The sequence below is a fragment of the Vanessa atalanta genome, chromosome 28, assembly GCF_905147765.1.
Source record: "Vanessa atalanta chromosome 28, ilVanAtal1.2, whole genome shotgun sequence".
Lineage (NCBI taxonomy): Eukaryota > Metazoa > Arthropoda > Insecta > Lepidoptera > Nymphalidae > Vanessa > Vanessa atalanta.
The window spans coordinates 4,066,687-4,085,668 of record NC_061898.1 but is presented as its reverse complement, the minus strand read 5'-3'; the positions used below and the strand labels follow the sequence as shown (position 1 = coordinate 4,085,668).

At 37.1% G+C, this 18,982-nt stretch overlaps 1 protein-coding gene across 1 annotated transcript in view; it reads right to left on the bottom strand.

Annotated features, from left to right (window-relative positions):
- Positions 1–3,755: 3,755 nt before the first annotated feature.
- LOC125074809 (unextended protein-like) overlaps positions 3,756–18,982 on the bottom strand; it is a 41,605-nt gene continuing 26,378 nt past the window's right edge. The window contains exons 7-15 of the mRNA XM_047686237.1: positions 16,485–16,676; positions 15,430–15,576; positions 14,632–14,772; positions 13,928–14,067; positions 13,511–13,637; positions 12,987–13,116; positions 12,688–12,784; positions 8,064–8,126; positions 3,756–7,598 (exon numbers count right to left, since the gene is read on the bottom strand). Coding sequence (XP_047542193.1) covers positions 7,470–7,598; positions 8,064–8,126; positions 12,688–12,784; positions 12,987–13,116; positions 13,511–13,637; positions 13,928–14,067; positions 14,632–14,772; positions 15,430–15,576; positions 16,485–16,676 — 1,166 coding nt within the window. The 3' untranslated portion in view covers positions 3,756–7,469. The remainder of the gene's footprint in view (positions 7,599–8,063; positions 8,127–12,687; positions 12,785–12,986; positions 13,117–13,510; positions 13,638–13,927; positions 14,068–14,631; positions 14,773–15,429; positions 15,577–16,484; positions 16,677–18,982) is intronic.

Sequence of the window (18,982 nt, the reverse complement as noted above, 5' to 3'; positions counted from 1 at the left end):
AGGAAGTTCTTTTACGCGGGTTACAGTAGAGTTAACGGGCAGTAAAATCGTCTCCTTTTCTCTTTCTGTTGTATACGGTTTAATATTATATCATTTGAACAATTTTTTTGTTATTGTTTTAGTTCGAAAAATACGGTAACAGTATTTTTAATAAGAATTTAGTCATTGTCGTGTAAGGTTTTCTAATAAGTATCCTAAATTTAAAGTAGCCTTACCGGGTAAATGATTTTTTTTATCAACTGGCCACACTGGTAGCCGTTCGGTGGGGCGCGGCATTCAAAAGGGCGGGTTGGGGACATAGCGCGGGAATCGTGCGGACATATTACATATTGAAGTTGCCTAATTTTATTTCAAGAATTGTCAGTTTAATATTTGAGTTTAATTATAACCTTCGTCGACACGTGCAGTGATTCAAAGGGGATTTATTTTTCAGTCGTTTGATTAATCTCAAACGTTATTAATTAATTCCATTTTGTCTGTTATTTCGTATGTAATATATAGCAAAAGTAACTTCGTTCCAACATGGAGTCAAACGACACCTCTCGTTTCGTTATAAAAAAAAAGTACCCATAAGTTATCATCATTTGGCAATCAAATGTATAATTTGTACCGTTCTTTAAAGTAATATTGGCGAAGATTATACGCGCCTCTGGCGGCGAAATTTAGGACTTGTCTAAGAACGACACTTTTTGGTATAAAGTTTAGACGTAATAAGATGGATCACGATTACACAATGAAACCTGTTGCTAATAAAATTAAAAATACGAAAGATCGTTGCGTTCCTTAATGTTGTACTTACGGAGATTCGGGAATAAATTTTCATTTGTTTCCAAAGACAAAAATAAGGAGAAAAATTGGAAGACTTAAGAATATGCAAGTCGATTGACAACATAATTATTGTTTTATCCAACAAGAAACCACCTAGATATAATTTATATTTAATCACTTTTTTTTCGTGGTAATAATTGTGTCGAAAATTGACAGTCTTTTTTTTTTATTTGGCTTTAATTTTGTCAAAGTGTCGTTCTTAGACAGCTTCACAATTTTGACACTTGAGGCGCTAGTTAGAATGTTTGCATCTCCAATAGTTTACTCATACGTAACCGAACATCGTATAAATGTATTGTTTACGTGTATAATCTGTGAAAATATATTTTTTTAAACTCTATATATAAAATTATAATCGTACTGTATTTAAGTAGACCCCAAATCGATATAACGCATTTAATATAAGTCATATTATTCATTAATCATATTTAGTCAAGTGTGTTTTAGAGATTTTTTAGCGAAAATATAACCATATAATATTAAAACGAAGTTTTATTTATTACGTCCCATTAGTTTTAAATATTTTCATCTATACATATAATAAAATTGGAGTGTCTGTTGGTAATAAAAGAACTTATTTTTACTAAATGCATATGTATGTACATATACCAAAAAACATTTTTTACAATTTTCGTCTGTCTGTTTGTTCCGACTAATCTCTGGAACGGCTGAACCGATTTCGACGGGACTTTCACTGGCAGATTGAAGATATAATAAGGAGTAACTTAGGTTACTTTTATTTTAGAATTATATATAGAATAAAAATAAAATCACGCTACAATATCCAAATAACTTAAATTCAAACAACGCGCACGAAGTCGCGGGTACAGCTAGTTTATAATACATCTATAGTATACATGTTTGAATGTCATATTCGTGCTCAGCGAGTTAATTTACATAGGTAAATGCAATGAAAGAAGTGGAACGGGATTACACCTAGTCAATAATCGGTGGCTTAGCTATCGTAGGGCCAGGTGGTGCAGTGCACCAGGGCCCCGGAGCTCAGGGGGCCCTCTAACCTTAGCTTTGAATAGAGATGATGTATGGATTTAGCCTACGGGCGCATTTTCATTGGTCGATAATGCCCGCATTCGGGGTGCGGGAGATTTCTGTAAAGCGTGCCATAGGGCCCGCAAAGAGTTTATCGTTTTCACTGGTCGTCAGAGCCCGCATACGGGGTGCGGGTGATTTCTATAACGCATATATAAATATCAATATATGAATGCGGATATCACCCGCACACGTTTAATCGACCGAGTTATCGACCAGTGGATTTCATAGGTTGTTAGCTCGCATGCGGGTACTCCCCGCAATCGGGCTAACTACCGACTTATCGACCAATGAAAATGCGCCTTACTAATGATAAGTTCAACTCGCTGTATCCTGTTCTTATTCCTAGGTATAATTTTGAAGGGCAATATAAAGTTAAAGATGGAGTGGAAAGGGGGGGGTGAGGGCCCGATGATTTTCTATGCACCGGGGCCCTTGCCCACCTAGCTACGCCACTGTCAATAATACTTTAGCTTATAAGTTTTCTAAAACAAAAAAAACATCGTATATACTAAGATTAAACTCATTTATTAAAATATATATGAAGATATAGTTTTATTTAAATTGAAGTTGTTTTTTTCGACTGTTTAGTAACACTAAGTGGTAATAATGGACTAGTTGAGTGTGCCTGGTTCTCGCTGTAGGTATATCTCAAGTCGATAGCGCCGAGGTTTGTGGTTCGGGTACTTCAGTGCGCGAATTCGCCTCATATTTAATAACTTTTTTTATATTCTTTATTAGAATCGGGCTAAGACACATTTTATCAAATCAATTCAACGAAGCGTTTTTGAATCGTCAATATTAAAATACTACCAACGTTTCGGAAAGCAGCCTCCAGAAGAAACGGCAAGAGACTCGCATAGTTGCTCCTTTCAAATAAACAGATTTACAATGCTGTTTTTTTTACAATAATTATTGTCCTGTGATGGAACCCGAGCCTAAATCCAGGCGTATTTCTTTCTAAAAAGTAAGTAAGTATACCATTGTCCAAAAACGTTCTCTTTACCGTTTGCAAACGGAAAGTAGGGGTTACAAGTTTATTCTTAACTTCTACACTCCTGTGGAGTACTAATGGAGGTTGGAACGCGTTTGCCTAGAAGATGCCTATTCACTCTATGCCTTGATATCCGGATACTTACAACCCTAGTGTCACCGAAGAGCCGAGATTGCTTGCTTGGGTAAAAAATAGCTAGTGTAACGAGCGTCTGTCCTTATCCCTCTTAAATAATACCATCCGTCCATTGGCTCGTTTTCTTTTTTTTTTTTTCAAATAAACAAAGGTAATAAAACACGCTATGCTAATATAATTTATTGTTATCCATAAATAAAACACAGAATACACTATTACTCTTATAATTAATGTTCGATTCCGCAATATATCTGACATTGTTTTAACATTTATACAACCAACTTAAATGCTACGACATATTCACATAGAACGGATTGGCTGATTCAATGAAAACTGCAGCTAGATTCTTGCCGGTTCTTCTTGGTATAATCTGTGTTAAAACCTTTTCTTGGCGACATATGAAACTTCAGTTATACCCTGTACAAGATAGCTTGATCTTTTTGACGGATGTAATTTTTTCTGATCGACATAACTATGCAATGACGAACATATTATTATCTCAATTTAACTATTTTAAAAAATACATAAAATACAAAAGTTCCTAAAGATTCAAACGTTGTCGGAAAATTTTAAGACTTTTTCTATTATATATTATTGCTTCAAAGTAAAATTTAAATAGAAACACTGAAAATAATAGACGCATTGTACAAGCGTCTATTATTTTAAGCGTCGGACCGATGTGAAATTATAATTAAAACGGCATAACAATCTAAAAATAAGAAAAAAAAACACACATAGCGACGTATTCGATATATTCGAATACATGATATATTATTTATATAATGTATTAAATGAACACCCAATCCATTCTACGTTAACACAGAAACCAAGCAACACAACGATAACCACTGAATATTATTACAACTGTAATTAGGGCTAATTAAATTATTTATATTGTTAAGCACTGGTACGACACTGTCTGCAAGTACTACGTAAGCAGACTTAAGTAGGTATATAGGGAGGTGTACCCTCGCCCTCATAACTGACGTCTCTTTAATAATAAAGCCTTTCAATAAACATTATTTTCACGATTAACTCTGTTGAGCGTCTTGTGAAGGATGCATGTACAATTATGATTACATTACGCAGTACTTGGACGTATCATTTGCTTCCTTTGTCATTAAACGAGAATATTACAAATTAAAAAAAAAAAACAGATCTAAAGATATCACTTTTTACATCCTTACTAAAATATATATAGTGTTGCAATTAAAATATTAAACGATTGAAAAGTAAAAATATTATTGTCTTGAATTCATTAAATTGATTTTATTTTTATTTAGGCCTAAGTCGTAGAGCCTTTAAACTTTAACGCCACAGATAAATCAATATTTAACGACATAGACATTTTATACATCTCGAAAAAAAAAGAAGACTATAAACAATTTAAAATGTAAAAGATTGTTCATTATAGCGGTTATTTGATAATTCTTAAATCATGATTACATTTTTCAAGTTATAAAGACACACAGTTAAATTATTTTCAATCTTTCTAATACAAAAATAATATACATCGCTTTGTGTAAAAATGCATTGAAATATTTTATTAATTTATGGTTAGTTTTCACGAATCGAAAAACTCATTAAAGTTATAACAGTCGCATTACATAAATCAAAATATAAATATCACAAAAGAAAAAAAAATTAAGTAAACTTGCCATGTTCAAAATTAAAAATCAGACTAAAATTATAGGAACGATGCTAAGTTCTAAATTGTATTATCAAAATAAGCACCAATTAAGTAACTTGTTATGTCAAAATAAAATCGATAAAAACTAATCGATTTGGGTGAAAATGTCACAAATTAAAAAGAAAAAAAATAATGCCGAATACCGCGAATTCAAATCAAGACACTGAGCGGTCTAACTTATTGTTTGTAAAGACTGCGGTTGCATGAGGAAGTTCTGCAAGGTGACGGATTCGACGGCGCGTCGACCACGCGATCAACGCTTGGCAACTATGATTCAGGACTTTAAACAATATTGCATTGTAAATAGAGTTCACTTTTGCCAATCACACAATTTCAAACCTGTATAATGCTTTGATTATTTATACATATGTCGAGATTATCAGAGCAGAGAACGAGTCACCAAAGGTAGTGGCCAAGACACGCCCACTAGTACAGTAGTATGATTGGCGAGTGTCAAGTAGGGATTGCAATCCGGAGAAACGGATCCGGCATCATTATAAGTCTACCGGATCCGGTACCAATACGCGTACCGGTGCTAGCAATTTTGCCAAAACGATAGAACTGTTAACTGTTGCACGAGTAGACACTTTGAATGCGCTTCTAATTGTTAAAAACTCTTTAATCTAGGCTTGATTAGATTACATCGTTAATGTAGGTCGGATCCGGTCGGTTCGATGGGAATCCGGTCGAATCCGGCCGGATTGCAAGTTTCTAGCGTAGCTGACATACACACCGAGATAATAAAGCTCATTGTTTTACTCTATGTATAAATAATCTGACTCGTAATGTGTATCCGGCCCGCAGAGGACCAACACTAGTCAGTCGCGTATCTTCCGGCCAATGACAAAAATCACACAAACAGACATACACTTTTAACGAAATTAAAATACCACGTCGAATATTCCATTCGAAATACAAATAAACGACCATTCGAATAAATAAAATCGCGACACGAAACTATAATACAAGCGCTAAGGTCTAACTTATCGAATATTTATTATTTTGGCTTTGAGTAAGTACTACGATGCGACGCGTGTTAAGTATACCATCAGAACTGGTTCAGTATATTTTTTAAATTAATTAATTTAAATTATACATTGTTCTTTGTTAATTGGAGATTATTATTGCTGTATTTTAATTAGAAATCTGTTCAGACGATTCAAATCGGTTTAAAGAGAGCGATCAGAAAACGCTTCAGCATGAAATTACCTGTAGAAGGTTCTAGAATTGTTCTCAGAACTTTCTAATGAACGAAATAAAACACGCGCCGAATATTTACCCTTATAAACAAAGTGCTTTCTATATCTAAAAAAACAGTGCATTCCTTTCTAATTCCTTGTTCGGTTCCTTAATCTAGATAGACGCTAGTGATGTAACGATTATCGATCATTTGAAAAGGCGACGCGAATCATCGACATCGATCGCCAATGTGATTATTACCAACTAATCAACACAAACTTAGTATTCGTGGATGTACAAATATTTTTTTTTGTGTTTTTTTTTTAGTTAGTTTTGTTAGTTATAAAATTTGCATAAAGTCGTAATACTCCTTAATACACTCACTATTCCCCTAATCTTACATAAATAGTCGTTACATCACTAATACAATATAATTTTATATAATCCGTTATTTAAACTAGAATTAATGACGGAATTTTTTAAGATGAAGTTTAACGCCACAGAATAAGGCAATTTCTGTTAAGTAATTAACCACTTAAGAAGTTTGGTTATGACTAGGCCCCCTGGGGGCTTTTATGAAAGGGTAGTAGTGTAGTGCACCAACTGTATTTCTCCACTTCTGAGTATTAGATTTCAAAAATGAATATATTAAGTGAATATTAACTTGAGCCCCCTGTTACCAGGGGGCCTTCTATTAAAGACAGAGACCCTGCTATTGGCTAAGGCCCCCTGTATTTTTTATTAATATAATTTAACGATTTCGCTATATTGGTCGAAATATATCAATTCTATTTTTACTATTTCGTAGACACGAGAAAAAATTCCGATAAAAGTTTTCCTATTTTTTAATCATTAGTTTAAATATTTTTTCCTAAAAAACTCCTCAAAATTTTAAATAATACCGTAACGAAAGATTACTTATAGCTCGTCTTGAATTATACAGATACATAGATGACATACTTACGTCTCGATACAATACTGTACGAGACAATTATACCATCCGTAAGCAAAACGGATCGTATTTTGAACGACCGGGCTTAAAACTCTCATGTTATCATTGCGTATAAAAAAAATTTGGCGATTTTTTTCTCTCTTAGAAAAAAATAATTGTTTTTTTTTTAAAAATAACTGTTCGTAGGAGATGAGAATTTTAGTACGATTAAAGTATGTATGATTAGGAATGAGACCGTATAGTAAATACTGAGGTACATAGATTTTGGTATATAGGGAGGAATAATCGTATCACTTGGTGGTGGGGCTTTGTGCGAGCCCTTCTGGGTAGGTACTCATCAGACATTCTATCGCCAAACAGCGATGTGGTACCTAGTATTGTAGTTTCGGTTCGAAGGGTGAGTGAGCCAGTGTAACAGGCACAAGAGACATTTTAGTTCCCAAGGTTGGTGGCGCATTGGCGATGTAAGGAATGTCTATGGTTGGTGGTGTAACCTGATGGTGACGGTGACACTCGTGGCCGACGCCTGGCTCACTCACCAATACAAAGCGGTTCCTCGACGGCTCGCTCAAAACTCGCCCACTAGAAAGTGTGTGAGGTTCGCCTACGAGTCCCACGCGTGGGGCGAGCTCGGCGAGGCGCTAGTGCTTCAACAGCTTCTCCTGCTCGTCGGCGCGCGCGAAGGCGTCCCCGTTGCGCTCGGGGGACGCGCGGGACGCGAACGACGCGCGCGTCACGGGCGACGCCGACACGGGCGGGTTGGGGGACACCTGCGTTAAAGAGGTGCGATCATTAAATAACGTGTAATTTTATACATTATACAAAATTAGAGGGGCAGAAAAAAGAATAAGTGAGTAAAGAAACAAAACGATGTTATGTTTATGGATATAAAATTCACTTGCTGTCTCATTTATAGAGGAAACTGTGATGATAAAAAAAAATAACGAATTCCAGTTATAGAGGTTTGCTTCGTCCCACCAACAGAGGTGATTCAATGCCAAAGTGATGGGACTGCAGCATGAGTTCCAGTTATGGAGGTATTTCACTTATCCAGGTCCCACTTAAACAAGTTTTACTGTATATATATTGATTAAGCTGCCTTGAAAGGCTTCAGATCACAAAGTCCTGAGCTCAAATCCGAAAACAGTTGTTCACTAAATATCGTTATATTCTTACAAGAAATTCTCAGTATACAGAGCGTAAAGAATCACCAGTCATATAATCAGATATATTACCTGTCTCGACGGAGTCTTATGCTCTCCACTGATACTTATATCTTCGTCCACTGACTCCAATAACTGTAACAGACAAATTTTAAGAATTATATTTTCCGAAAAAAACTCATATTGTACAAAACTATGGCAATTGGAGTTTGTATAGCCTCATCCTCCTTTTGAGGAGAAGGTTTGGATGATATTCCACCACGCTGCTCAAAAGCGGATTGTTGGATACATATGTGGCAGAATTTCGTTGAATTTAGACACATGCAGGTTTCCTCAAGTTTCCTTCACCGCCGAGCACGAGATGAATTATAAACACAAATTAAGCACATGAAGATTCTGTGGTGCTTGATTGAACCCGCAGTCATCGGTTGAGATGCACGCGTTCTAACCACTGGGTAAACTCGATTCACAAGCCTCAATCAGGTTGCTGATAGTAGAATTATTTAATTGGACCATATTATATAGACTAATTTAAAGAAACACGAATAAACTTATTAAAATGTAAAAAAGAAACAAAATTTTTATAGTGACTTTTAGTAATAGGATTACTTTTTTTATATCGGGCGAGCATAAGGGGCCTCTTCATGGGAGACGATCTCTACCACCCATAAACATTGGGGCTGTAAGAAATATTAACCATTCCTTACATCTCCAATGCGCCATTAACCTTGGAAACTAAGATGTTATGTCCCTTGTGCCTGTAGATACACTGTTCTCACCATTCAAACCGGAACACAACAATACTGACTACCGCTGTTTGGCGGTAGAATATCTGATGAGTGGGTGGTACCTACCCAGACGGGCTTGCACAAAGCCCTACCACCAAGTACATATATTACTATAAAATAGTTTTCTCTTTTAAATCTTAATAAATCTTTTTAGTGTTTCTGTGATTATGATTTTGGACAACAATTCCAACTGTCCGTGTGCGAATTTGGTAACCAACATTGTATATCTTGCGCTACGAGACTGCACTATTGAATTAGGGTTTTCTAGTAATTGGTATACGATATGAATACAATAGTTCTCTTGGTGTGTGTTTGATCAAATATTGGCGCACATACAACATCCGTCCACATGAACCGAATCTGCAATTGGGTCCAATATGCCATTACATTTGGTTATTCATATAACGATGGACGTAAAAGCGGTGCAAAGCTGACAGTTGCAAATGTAGACGGTCAACTTTATCGGAAAGTTTAAGTACAAAAAGTTCATGTACGAATTGCTATTATTGGGGATATGAACAAACACGCTACGTCAAGGGAAGTATCCCCTTGATACCTTTGGGAGTTTCTACAAGCATGGAATATAAAAGTACATGTCCGGCTTATAGGATACAATATCTGATATGAGCAGAAAATCTTCGCTGTCACCATCTATAAAAGTACTTATTTAAGGAATAAATATTGTAACGTTAATATTTAATACAATAACGTTATGTGTTGTAACGTTACTTAAATGAAGGAATCTGGACATTGGGAAATAAGCATATATTGTAAGGTCGGTCCAAAATCTGATTTCGAACACGAATCGAATCGTTTCGAATTGATTTTTCAAACGATTTCAAAATTCGACGTAGCCGAACCAAGATGTATATATATGTATATATTAACATTATTATGCCAATGATATATAACTTTTATGCTAGTTCTAACTAAGCCTAGACTAAACTAAACTAAACAAACATAGACTAGACTAAAGCCTGCAGGAAAATTACACAAATCTGATTCTAAATATGAACACGAATATTCAAATTGCCGAGTCTTAATTACAGATTTACATTCCGAACCGGTGGGAGCTTCACTTAATATAGTTTGTTAAATGACGATTCAAAAGTTTTTGTAAAATCCTTCTTGAATAAAGTATATTTTGACTTTGATTTTGCCAACCTCTATTGTTTAAATTTAACTAATAACGACCTGTTTAAAACTAATGGTTTATCTACGATTAAAAGTTCAAAGTTCACTAACAATTCAAGTATCATCTCTCTTCTCCAAAAGTCTTAGAATCTTCGAAAGTTGCTTCAGTATCTGCTCAGAATCGTTCATACTTCTGACGTCATTGATGCGTTTACCATTACCATCGATATCAGCATTAACTTTCTTGGAACTGTCGTTTTTTTTCTCATTTCGTTCGGTACTTAAGTCAGAAGTCACTGGATCTGCTAGTTCTGAAGCGTTTTCGTTCTGATTCTCGATATTATTATTAGTATCAGTTGATCGTACGTCAGTATCACGGCAAGCACAGATAATTTCATCCATAGTTTTCATTTTTGGACCATTTGTGTCAATCAAAGTGTTATCGTATTCGGAATTCATAGATTTATCATTTTTGTCCGTTTCCTTCGTATCATCTGGTCCGTGGAGCGTTAAAAGTGATTTCTCAGTGCGAAATTGCGTTTTCTTTTGGTCTGAATCGATTGAAATCATTTAGTGATATTACTATAAAATAATATAACGGCCGTAATATAATGACTAGCCAGCTTTTCGGTAAGTGGTCACCGCTGCTCATAGACATTGACGCCGTGTGATATTGTTAATCATATCGTCCACCTTGTGAACTGTAAGAAGTTTTGTCCCAAGTACCTGTTACACTGGCTCACTCACCCTTCAAACCGGAACACAATAACCCAGGCTTACACAAAGCCCTACCACTAAGTAAAGTTTATTTTCGATATCTCGGTTTTGAAATATATAATGACTAGATTAACGAATTAAATCAAAGATGTTAAATTCAATGATGTAATATTCCCTTCAAAGTGGACTTCAGCAATACACGATATTAAATTCTGTAAACTTGGTGTGTGAAAGAGAGAGAAAGAGAGAGGGAAAGAGAGTAAGCTATTCGTTAAACTGAACCAACCTTTCTTCCCTTCTTCCCTACTCGAACGAGGGGATTTACTCGTGACATCGCTTTGGCTTAGCGACAATGACCTTTGACGTGATCTCTTCGACGAACTCGGCAAGTGCTTTATATCGGAAGGGTCGTACAGTTCCTCGGTACCGTCTTGCTCGTTCGACAGTATCCTTTTGAATGTTTTCGCGTAGAAATTCTTATTTTTATACGTTAAATCGTCCAAGTTTAAACTTTTTCCGTCGACGTCCGTGTAACTTTTAGTCGTGAAATTCGGCGGATTTTCCAAAACTTTAGTCTCGTTTAATTTCTTAACGGTTTCCGATCGATCGTCGACCGATTTCGTCGAATTTGCAGCGATCACGTCTTTACTCGAATCGCGCAGTAACAGTTGGGACCAATGTTTGGCGTTGTCTGTGTTCGGTGACCAATCGGTCAAATACTTAGAAGATGTCGCTTGGTCATTTGACTGGAAGTTTGGCAAACTTTGCGACGTATCTAATTTCAAGGATACGTTATCTATATTCGAGACTGAATCGTGTTTCAAAGATATGGACGAACTCATATTACAACTCGAATCATATTTTTTCGGATCTTGAATTAGATTTAATCCGATAGCTTTTTTTTTAGTCTGAAATTTATATAGTAGCCTTGAAGGTCATCACACTAGTAATGACCTCGTTTAGTTAAATGTATAGACCACTCCTTACTAACTGTAAGATTTAAGATCCTATAATTTTATTTCTTTTTTCAAACTGACGGTAAGTGGTCACTACTGACCTACTGGCCATCTCCAATGCACAACCAACCTTGGGTATTATTATGGCCTGTAGGTACTCTGACTCATTAATACCTAGACGGGATTGGAATAAAACTTCCTTGGAAACTTGTTATAAATAAAACTTTTGATAAATTTTAAGTCGACATATAAATTAATTATATCATACTAACATAAACGTCCAGGTTTCTCGTCAAACTCAATGTACTCGGCGTAGCGAGTTTTATCGGTAATTGGTTAGCACTGCAAGAAGGATGTAAGGACTGAAGAGGAGAGAGGCTTTAATGTATATATATGTTATATATATATAAATAAATAATAAATATTGGACAACATCACATACATTACTCTGATCCCAATGTAAGTAGCTAAAGCACTTGTGTTATGGAAAATCAGAAGTAACGACGGTACCACAAACACCCAGACCCAAGACAACATAGAAAACTAATGAACTTTTTCTACATCGACTCGGCCGGGAATCGAACCCGAGACCTCGGAGTGGCGTACCCATGAAAAGCGGTGTACACACTACTCGACCACGGAGGTCGTCAAATATATATGTTAACGGATATTTGTATTACGTTTGTTTATAATAAATCTGGACAGATTTGTATTGATGATAACGTGATCATTTTATTGTAAATTATTCATGTAGAGTGGAGTAATGCAACATCCTGTAAATTACCATTGCTGGGCTAAGGCCTACTCTCCCTTTGAGGACAGGGTTAGAGCATATTCCACCAAGCTGCTCCAATGCGGGTTGGTGGATACACATGTCACATCATTGAAATTGGTTTCCTCATGATGTTTTCCTTTACCACTTACCGTTATATGAATTATAAACACGAATTAAGCACATGACAATTCAGTGGTGCCTGCCTGGGTTTGTACCCGCAATCATCGGTTAAGATGTACGAGTTCCAACCACTGGGTCATCTGGGCTCTTTGTTAAACTTATTAGATTATAATTGTATGTTTAAATGTCACATTGATATATCGTACCTTATCGACTTCAGTATCGAACTGCTCGTTCGTAGCGCCTTTCGATAGCGCCCCCTTTTCCATGAGGGTCGCCCTCTTAGCTGCCAAGTAGAGGGACCTGGAATGTTGCAATGAAGCATTATTGGCGTTAGAATAACTGAGTAGGTGGTAATGGTTTTATTAATAAGTGTTAAAATTGTTGTGTTTTAATATGTTGCCCCTGGGTTAGCCCGGGCCCCACCGCGCAGGCGGCACAACCCCGCCCATTGGCGTGCGGGTGCGTGCGTGCGTGCGTGCGTGCGTGCGTGCGTGCGGCGTACCTCCTGACGGCGAGGTAGAACACGTCGGCGACGGCGCGCACGGAGTAGTCGGGCACGAAGGTGTGGCGCAGCATCGCCTCCATGCTGATGTTCTGCAGCGAGCCCATCGCCGACGGCGTCGGGGACTCCGCTGGGACAGACGGGCGGACAATCAAACCAAAGTATTGTTGTTTGGTGGTAGTGTGGGTGGGTTGTACCTACCCAACCAGGCTTGTCAAAATATTCCCCCCACCAATTCAATTTATTATAAATTATGATAATGACAGTCTTCTGTAGCCAAAATACGATAGTATTTTTTTGTGATATTTTAAGAGAGATTATATAATGCAAAACTTTAGATAGTTTTTATTTTTAATAATGACCCGGGCCCAGATTTTCTCTGGATCCGCTTAAAATGGTTTAATTTATATAAATTTCAATGTGAGCTGGGTCTTTTTCAAACCTGGCTTAGCGGGCCAAGTAGCAGCATGTTAAGTATAGTAGCACTGTACAAACGAGGCAGTCCAGCTGTTAACATAACTCACCGATCCCGAGGTTCTGCGCCAGCGCCTGCACTCCAAAGTAAGTGAAGGGTCCCGCCTCGAACACCAGGTTCTCCTTTCCAACCGTCACTTCCACACGACCCTCTAGGATCAGCGCGAAGTAGTCCGCCTGGGGAGGAGCGAGGAATCAACACACAATGTTCACTTCGGTGAAGTATACTAATTCACTTGACTACTTACATCAACTTTAATTTTATTTTTAGAGATTTGATCACAAATTCCCAAACATTCAAAACGTAAGTGTCTGCGAATTCATAGTAAATATCATAGACTAATCAAGAAATTGACCAAATATGACATTTCAATCCAAGGTCAAAGTTGTTTATTTAGCTTTACTAGGCGATATATATGTGTGTGTGTGTGAGAACTTGTTCTGAATAAGGTATAAAGTCTGTTTACCGGTTTTCCCTGCTGATAGACGTATGTGCTGAGCTCCTTCTTGGTCTTCCCTTTCATCTTGATGTGCTGGATGACGTCCTGCCTCAGCAGGCGACGCAGCACCGTCTCCGACACGGAGTCGGGCTTGAAGTACTCAATGCCTGGAAATTGTCGATAATACCAATTAACATATAGTCTATAAGTAGCAAACTTATAGCTTGAGCGAAATGGTTCTTTCTGGCTTTTTTCTTTAATTAAAATGGTGGGTTTACTCTTTTGTAAACAAACTCAGTTTGTTGCCGGTTTCAAGCTTGCCGGAACCGTTGCTAGCTTTAATTTAAAGAATATTATGTTGTTTTTTTTTTAATTTTATTTCCCGAAAATATTTACACTTAGCAGGATTCTTTGAATTGATAGAGCAGGTGTGCTGTTTGCCATTTTTTTGTTCTCGCTGGACAAAAGGGTTTATGAGTTTCCCCCACATAAAGTGGGAGGTATATGACACTCACTGGCACTGAGTGCGCAGGAATCCCCACTAAAATCCAGCAGTACCCATTCCCATACATAAAGAGCGAGGTGTGTGGAACTCACCGCCGCTGAATGCGCTGGAATACCTACTCAAAAACCAGAAGTACCCATTCCGTATGTTCAAGGGACGTCTGACCCGCCTATGCGAGCCCCCATCCCCGGGTGCGCCTTTGATGCTCAACTCCTAAGATACTCACTCGTGCTGAGGAACTGGAATGTGGCCAGAGTGAGCTGCGGAGATATATGGATGCGTTGGTGTTCGTGTCGCTCCGCGAACGCCGCGAAGTCCTGCAGCTTGTGCATGGGTCTCTTGCGACGCCGTTTCGTCCGATTGTCCACTGAAATGTTAAGCATTTATTTGGATAAGAGGCGCTATTGAGTTTCTTGCAGTTTGCAGTTTTTTTTACAGCAACACACAGACAGCTTTTATATAAATTCCAAACATTTTCTTCACTGTGACTAGTACGCACTTGCGTATATTTACGTATACATGCGTACCGAGTTGCGGTCAATTGTCCACAACTCGTTTCGGTCGAAAGCGAAGGACATGAGCTGACTTATGTAAAGAAATGTTTTTTTTTAAGTAACTTATTCGGACATCCTTTGTTTAGTGGTCCATAAAACGACAGTATTATTTACCTAATTATGAAATAGATTTAAATAATTCGTTGTTACTTCTACGGTATAAAATCTATTGGGACGACATTTTGTTAAGCTGCGTCGAACGAAACGCGTAAGCGCCATGAAATTCACGGAGCTTACAACGTTTTGGTCGCGAGAAAACTATTCCCTATGATCGATCTAGCGCTTATGTTTTAATAGTTTGATTAGATGACGTAATAAAGATCCATCGCTGCAGCGAACTTTAGTTCGAGCTCTTAAGAGTATTTCAACAAATTGTTTCCATGAACTTTCTTGTCTAGTACCATAATCAATGTTTAAAACCGATGGTACCACTATGAAATTTACGGTACCATCATAGAGTCAGTACTCACTGAACACATCGGTCTCATCGACAATCTCTGCTTGTATCATCTCCTCGATGACGTCTTCTAATGTGACCAAGCCAATGGTCTCGTAGAAGGGGTCGCCCTCGCCCTCGTTGTTGATCCGGTGGACGAAGGCCATGTGACCCTTGTGACCTGGACAGAGAAGGTCACATAAATGGTAAATTCAAAAAAAAAATCATAAGCGTCGGGGTTCCTTCGGAGAACGAAGTTGCCTTTAGAAAATGTTGAAATAAAATTGTTATTAAAAATCCCCTGGGAATTGAATCTATATCAAACCAATAGAAACAGAGGGATATGTCACCTGGTGGGCATAACGCTTTCCTCACGTGACGATACGTGCCAGTTCACTCGACTGATACAAATACAAAAACATTGACTTCCAAAACACAGCAAAAACTTGTTTAAAATTTAGGGCTGTGATACCACAAAAAAAAAACCTAAAAGAATTTATAAATATGCTTACTTCGAATAGTATAGAGCCGAGATGGCCCAGTGGTTAGAACGCGTACATCTTAACCGATGATTTCGGGTTCAAACCCAGGCAGGAACCACTGAATTTTTATGTGCTTAATTTGTATTTATAATTTATCTCGTGTTCGGTGGTATATGAAAACATCGTAAGGAAACCTGCATGTGTCTAATTTCAACAAAATTCTACCACATGTGTATTCTACCGACCCGCATTAGAGCAGCGTGGAGGAATATGCTCCAAACCTTCTCCTCAAAGGGAGAGGAGGCTTTAGCCCAGCAGTGGTAAATTTACAGGCTGCTAATGTAATGTAAGAAAGGATATATATGAAACTGAGGCGAATATAGATCAGAACGTAATTTGACAAAAATGTATGCTAAGGCGATCCCGTGGCTCTTCCAAAGATACGGAACGGGTGCCGCTGGTTTCTGTATTGGGTATTCTGGTGCACTCATTGCCGCTTTCTCATACTGCACTCTTCGTGCAGGAGAAACACGTAAATGCGTTTTTCAGTTATAAGGAGTTTTATAGCCTCTACAAATACTAATCCCATTGATCGTATACCACTCACCTTCCTTAAACTGCTTGAACATCACATCCAGAGTGACATCTTCAAAGACGAAATTGCAAGGGTTCTGGTAGTACTGGCAGAGCGTTTTCAGCGGCGTGTTGTCGTCGGGGTCGACGAAGGCCAGGTCCTTGATGAACAGCACCGTCACTATGTTTTCGCGGGTAGCCTCGTACACCGGGATGCGGGAGTAGCCTAGGGGGGAAATCGTCGGTATTTATTTTACATCATCATCGATATTTTTTTGCAAATGGAACCGATGGTAAGTGGTCAGCAGGGCCCAAAGGTGCGCCACCAAATTTAGGAACTAATATTTTATGTCCCTAGTTGAGTCCCTAGATGTCCGTAGTTATAATGACTCACTCCTTGCACAAAGCCCTAACACCAAGTAAATATCGACAAATCTCTCCACTTTTTCCTATCTCTGTTCAGTTTTCGTCTGTCTGTGCCTATTCTTTTGACCAATTCCATTAAAAAAATACATATTTTGAGGCCTATACTCGCAAGTCGAGACTTTCTAAATTTAAAGTTATTACAACACTAATCGAACCTAATTAAGAGAATAGTATTTAATTGTTTTATTGCAGCAAAATGCGTTCCTTGTAGCCGACAAAAATGGCGATCATTCCTGTTAAAAAAAGATTTTAAATTGTTTGGAGTTCAGAAATTTCACCATTTGAACCAAAGTTATGCAAGCGTATGATGCAATAAAGGTAGCACGGTGTAATTTAACCGGTAAAAAGCTAATAAGCTGAGGAAAGATACCGTAAAAAAAGTCTCATGCCTTATGTTGATCTTTTTATTTTAAAATATTTGGGGTACCAGTTTGAAATTTCTGTATATTGTCTTTGTATTGGTTAACCCTGAATTTAGGCTGTATAATAAAAATATATTCTATATAGTATAGGCATCCTAAACTAAAAAAAGGGGTAACATACATACATGAGGGCTATTTGAGCTCCTAACTCATAACTCTGTTTGGGAATAGGATATATATATATATATATATATACAAGACATATATGGATATATATAGACTAAAAACTATACTAATATGTAAATGCGAAAGTTGTAGTCTGTTGCTCTTGCAGCCAAAAACTGAACCGAATTTGATGAAATTTTGTATAAAGGAAGCTTGAACTACAAAAAAGGCTATTTTTTTTAAGCACCTGGCGGGATTATTCTCTCCTATAACGCAAGCGAAGCCGCGGACGACAACTTGTATATTGTCAAAAATGAATCAGTATATCATCAAGAATGTGTATCGTTAATAAAATCGAATATTCTTCGAAGGTCGTCCGCACGACAAAGTCATAATTCGTGATCTACTAATATTTAGTGCAAATCAGTGACGTCATTGACGTTAACCCGGTAAGTGGAAAAACGAAGTTTTGATTGCGAGAGGATGATGCCATCGTATAAAGAATCTCATTATCTGCCCCGAACTTCAATTTTTTGGAGTTTCTATACGCGTTATTAAAAAAAAAGACAAGAGTGAATATTTATGACGTGCGCGCACGGTGACGTGGAAACTACACGATAAAGTTATTTTATTTTAAAATGATTGTATTGTTACAAATTTCAATGTATGTTAAAATAAAAACAATCGTAATAAATGTAATTATTATTAATAATTAAATGTACAGCCACCACCGGTTCGAAAAGTAGATTCAACCGAGAAGAATTAACAAGAAACTCAGTAGTTACTCTTTTCCACCATTTGAATTACAGAGTATGTCACTAAACAACATTTTACCAATTCCATACAGCTAAAAAGCGCTCTAATCTGAAACCGCCATTAGTAAGCCATAAATAAGGACTGTAAGGTGTAAACTGTATTGGCGCGACTTGTAATTTGTTAAAAGTGTTCGTTGTGTTTTATGTTGGATTTGCAAACTTTACTGAGTAAGTAGTTTACTTCAATATGTATGATTTGGTGGTTTATATATGTTAAGATAAATTCGAAATTAGCTATTTTTGGTTTGTTAATAAATTGTTTTAAGTAAATAATATATTTTTTCAATTTACTTCACTTCTAAGCACTAAGTACGTAGTATTTTAACTTTGCCGTTTCATAGATTCAAGTCATTTGTAAAAAATACCTTGATAAAGATGGCATGTTCTTCGATACAAGATTATATAGATGATAAAAAAGCGTGAAGCTATTGCATGTTGACTTCCAGGCAGGAGACATAACCTACATATATAATTGTATTTAACTAACACGACTGTATTTTTAGATGTTGAAAAAGAGTAACTACTGAGTTTCTTGCCGATTCTTCTCGGTATAATCTACATTCCGAATCGGTGGTAGCTTCACTTTAAATAGTTTGTTAAATGACAATTCAAAAGTGCTTGTAAAAGCCTACTTTCATAAAGTATATTTTGATTTGTTTACTATATAAAATAATAAACGCGCGCGTAGGACTCGCACACGAATAGTTCCGTACCATTATCTATAAAAACGGAAAAAAATCCTGTTTGTTGCACGGAACTCCCCT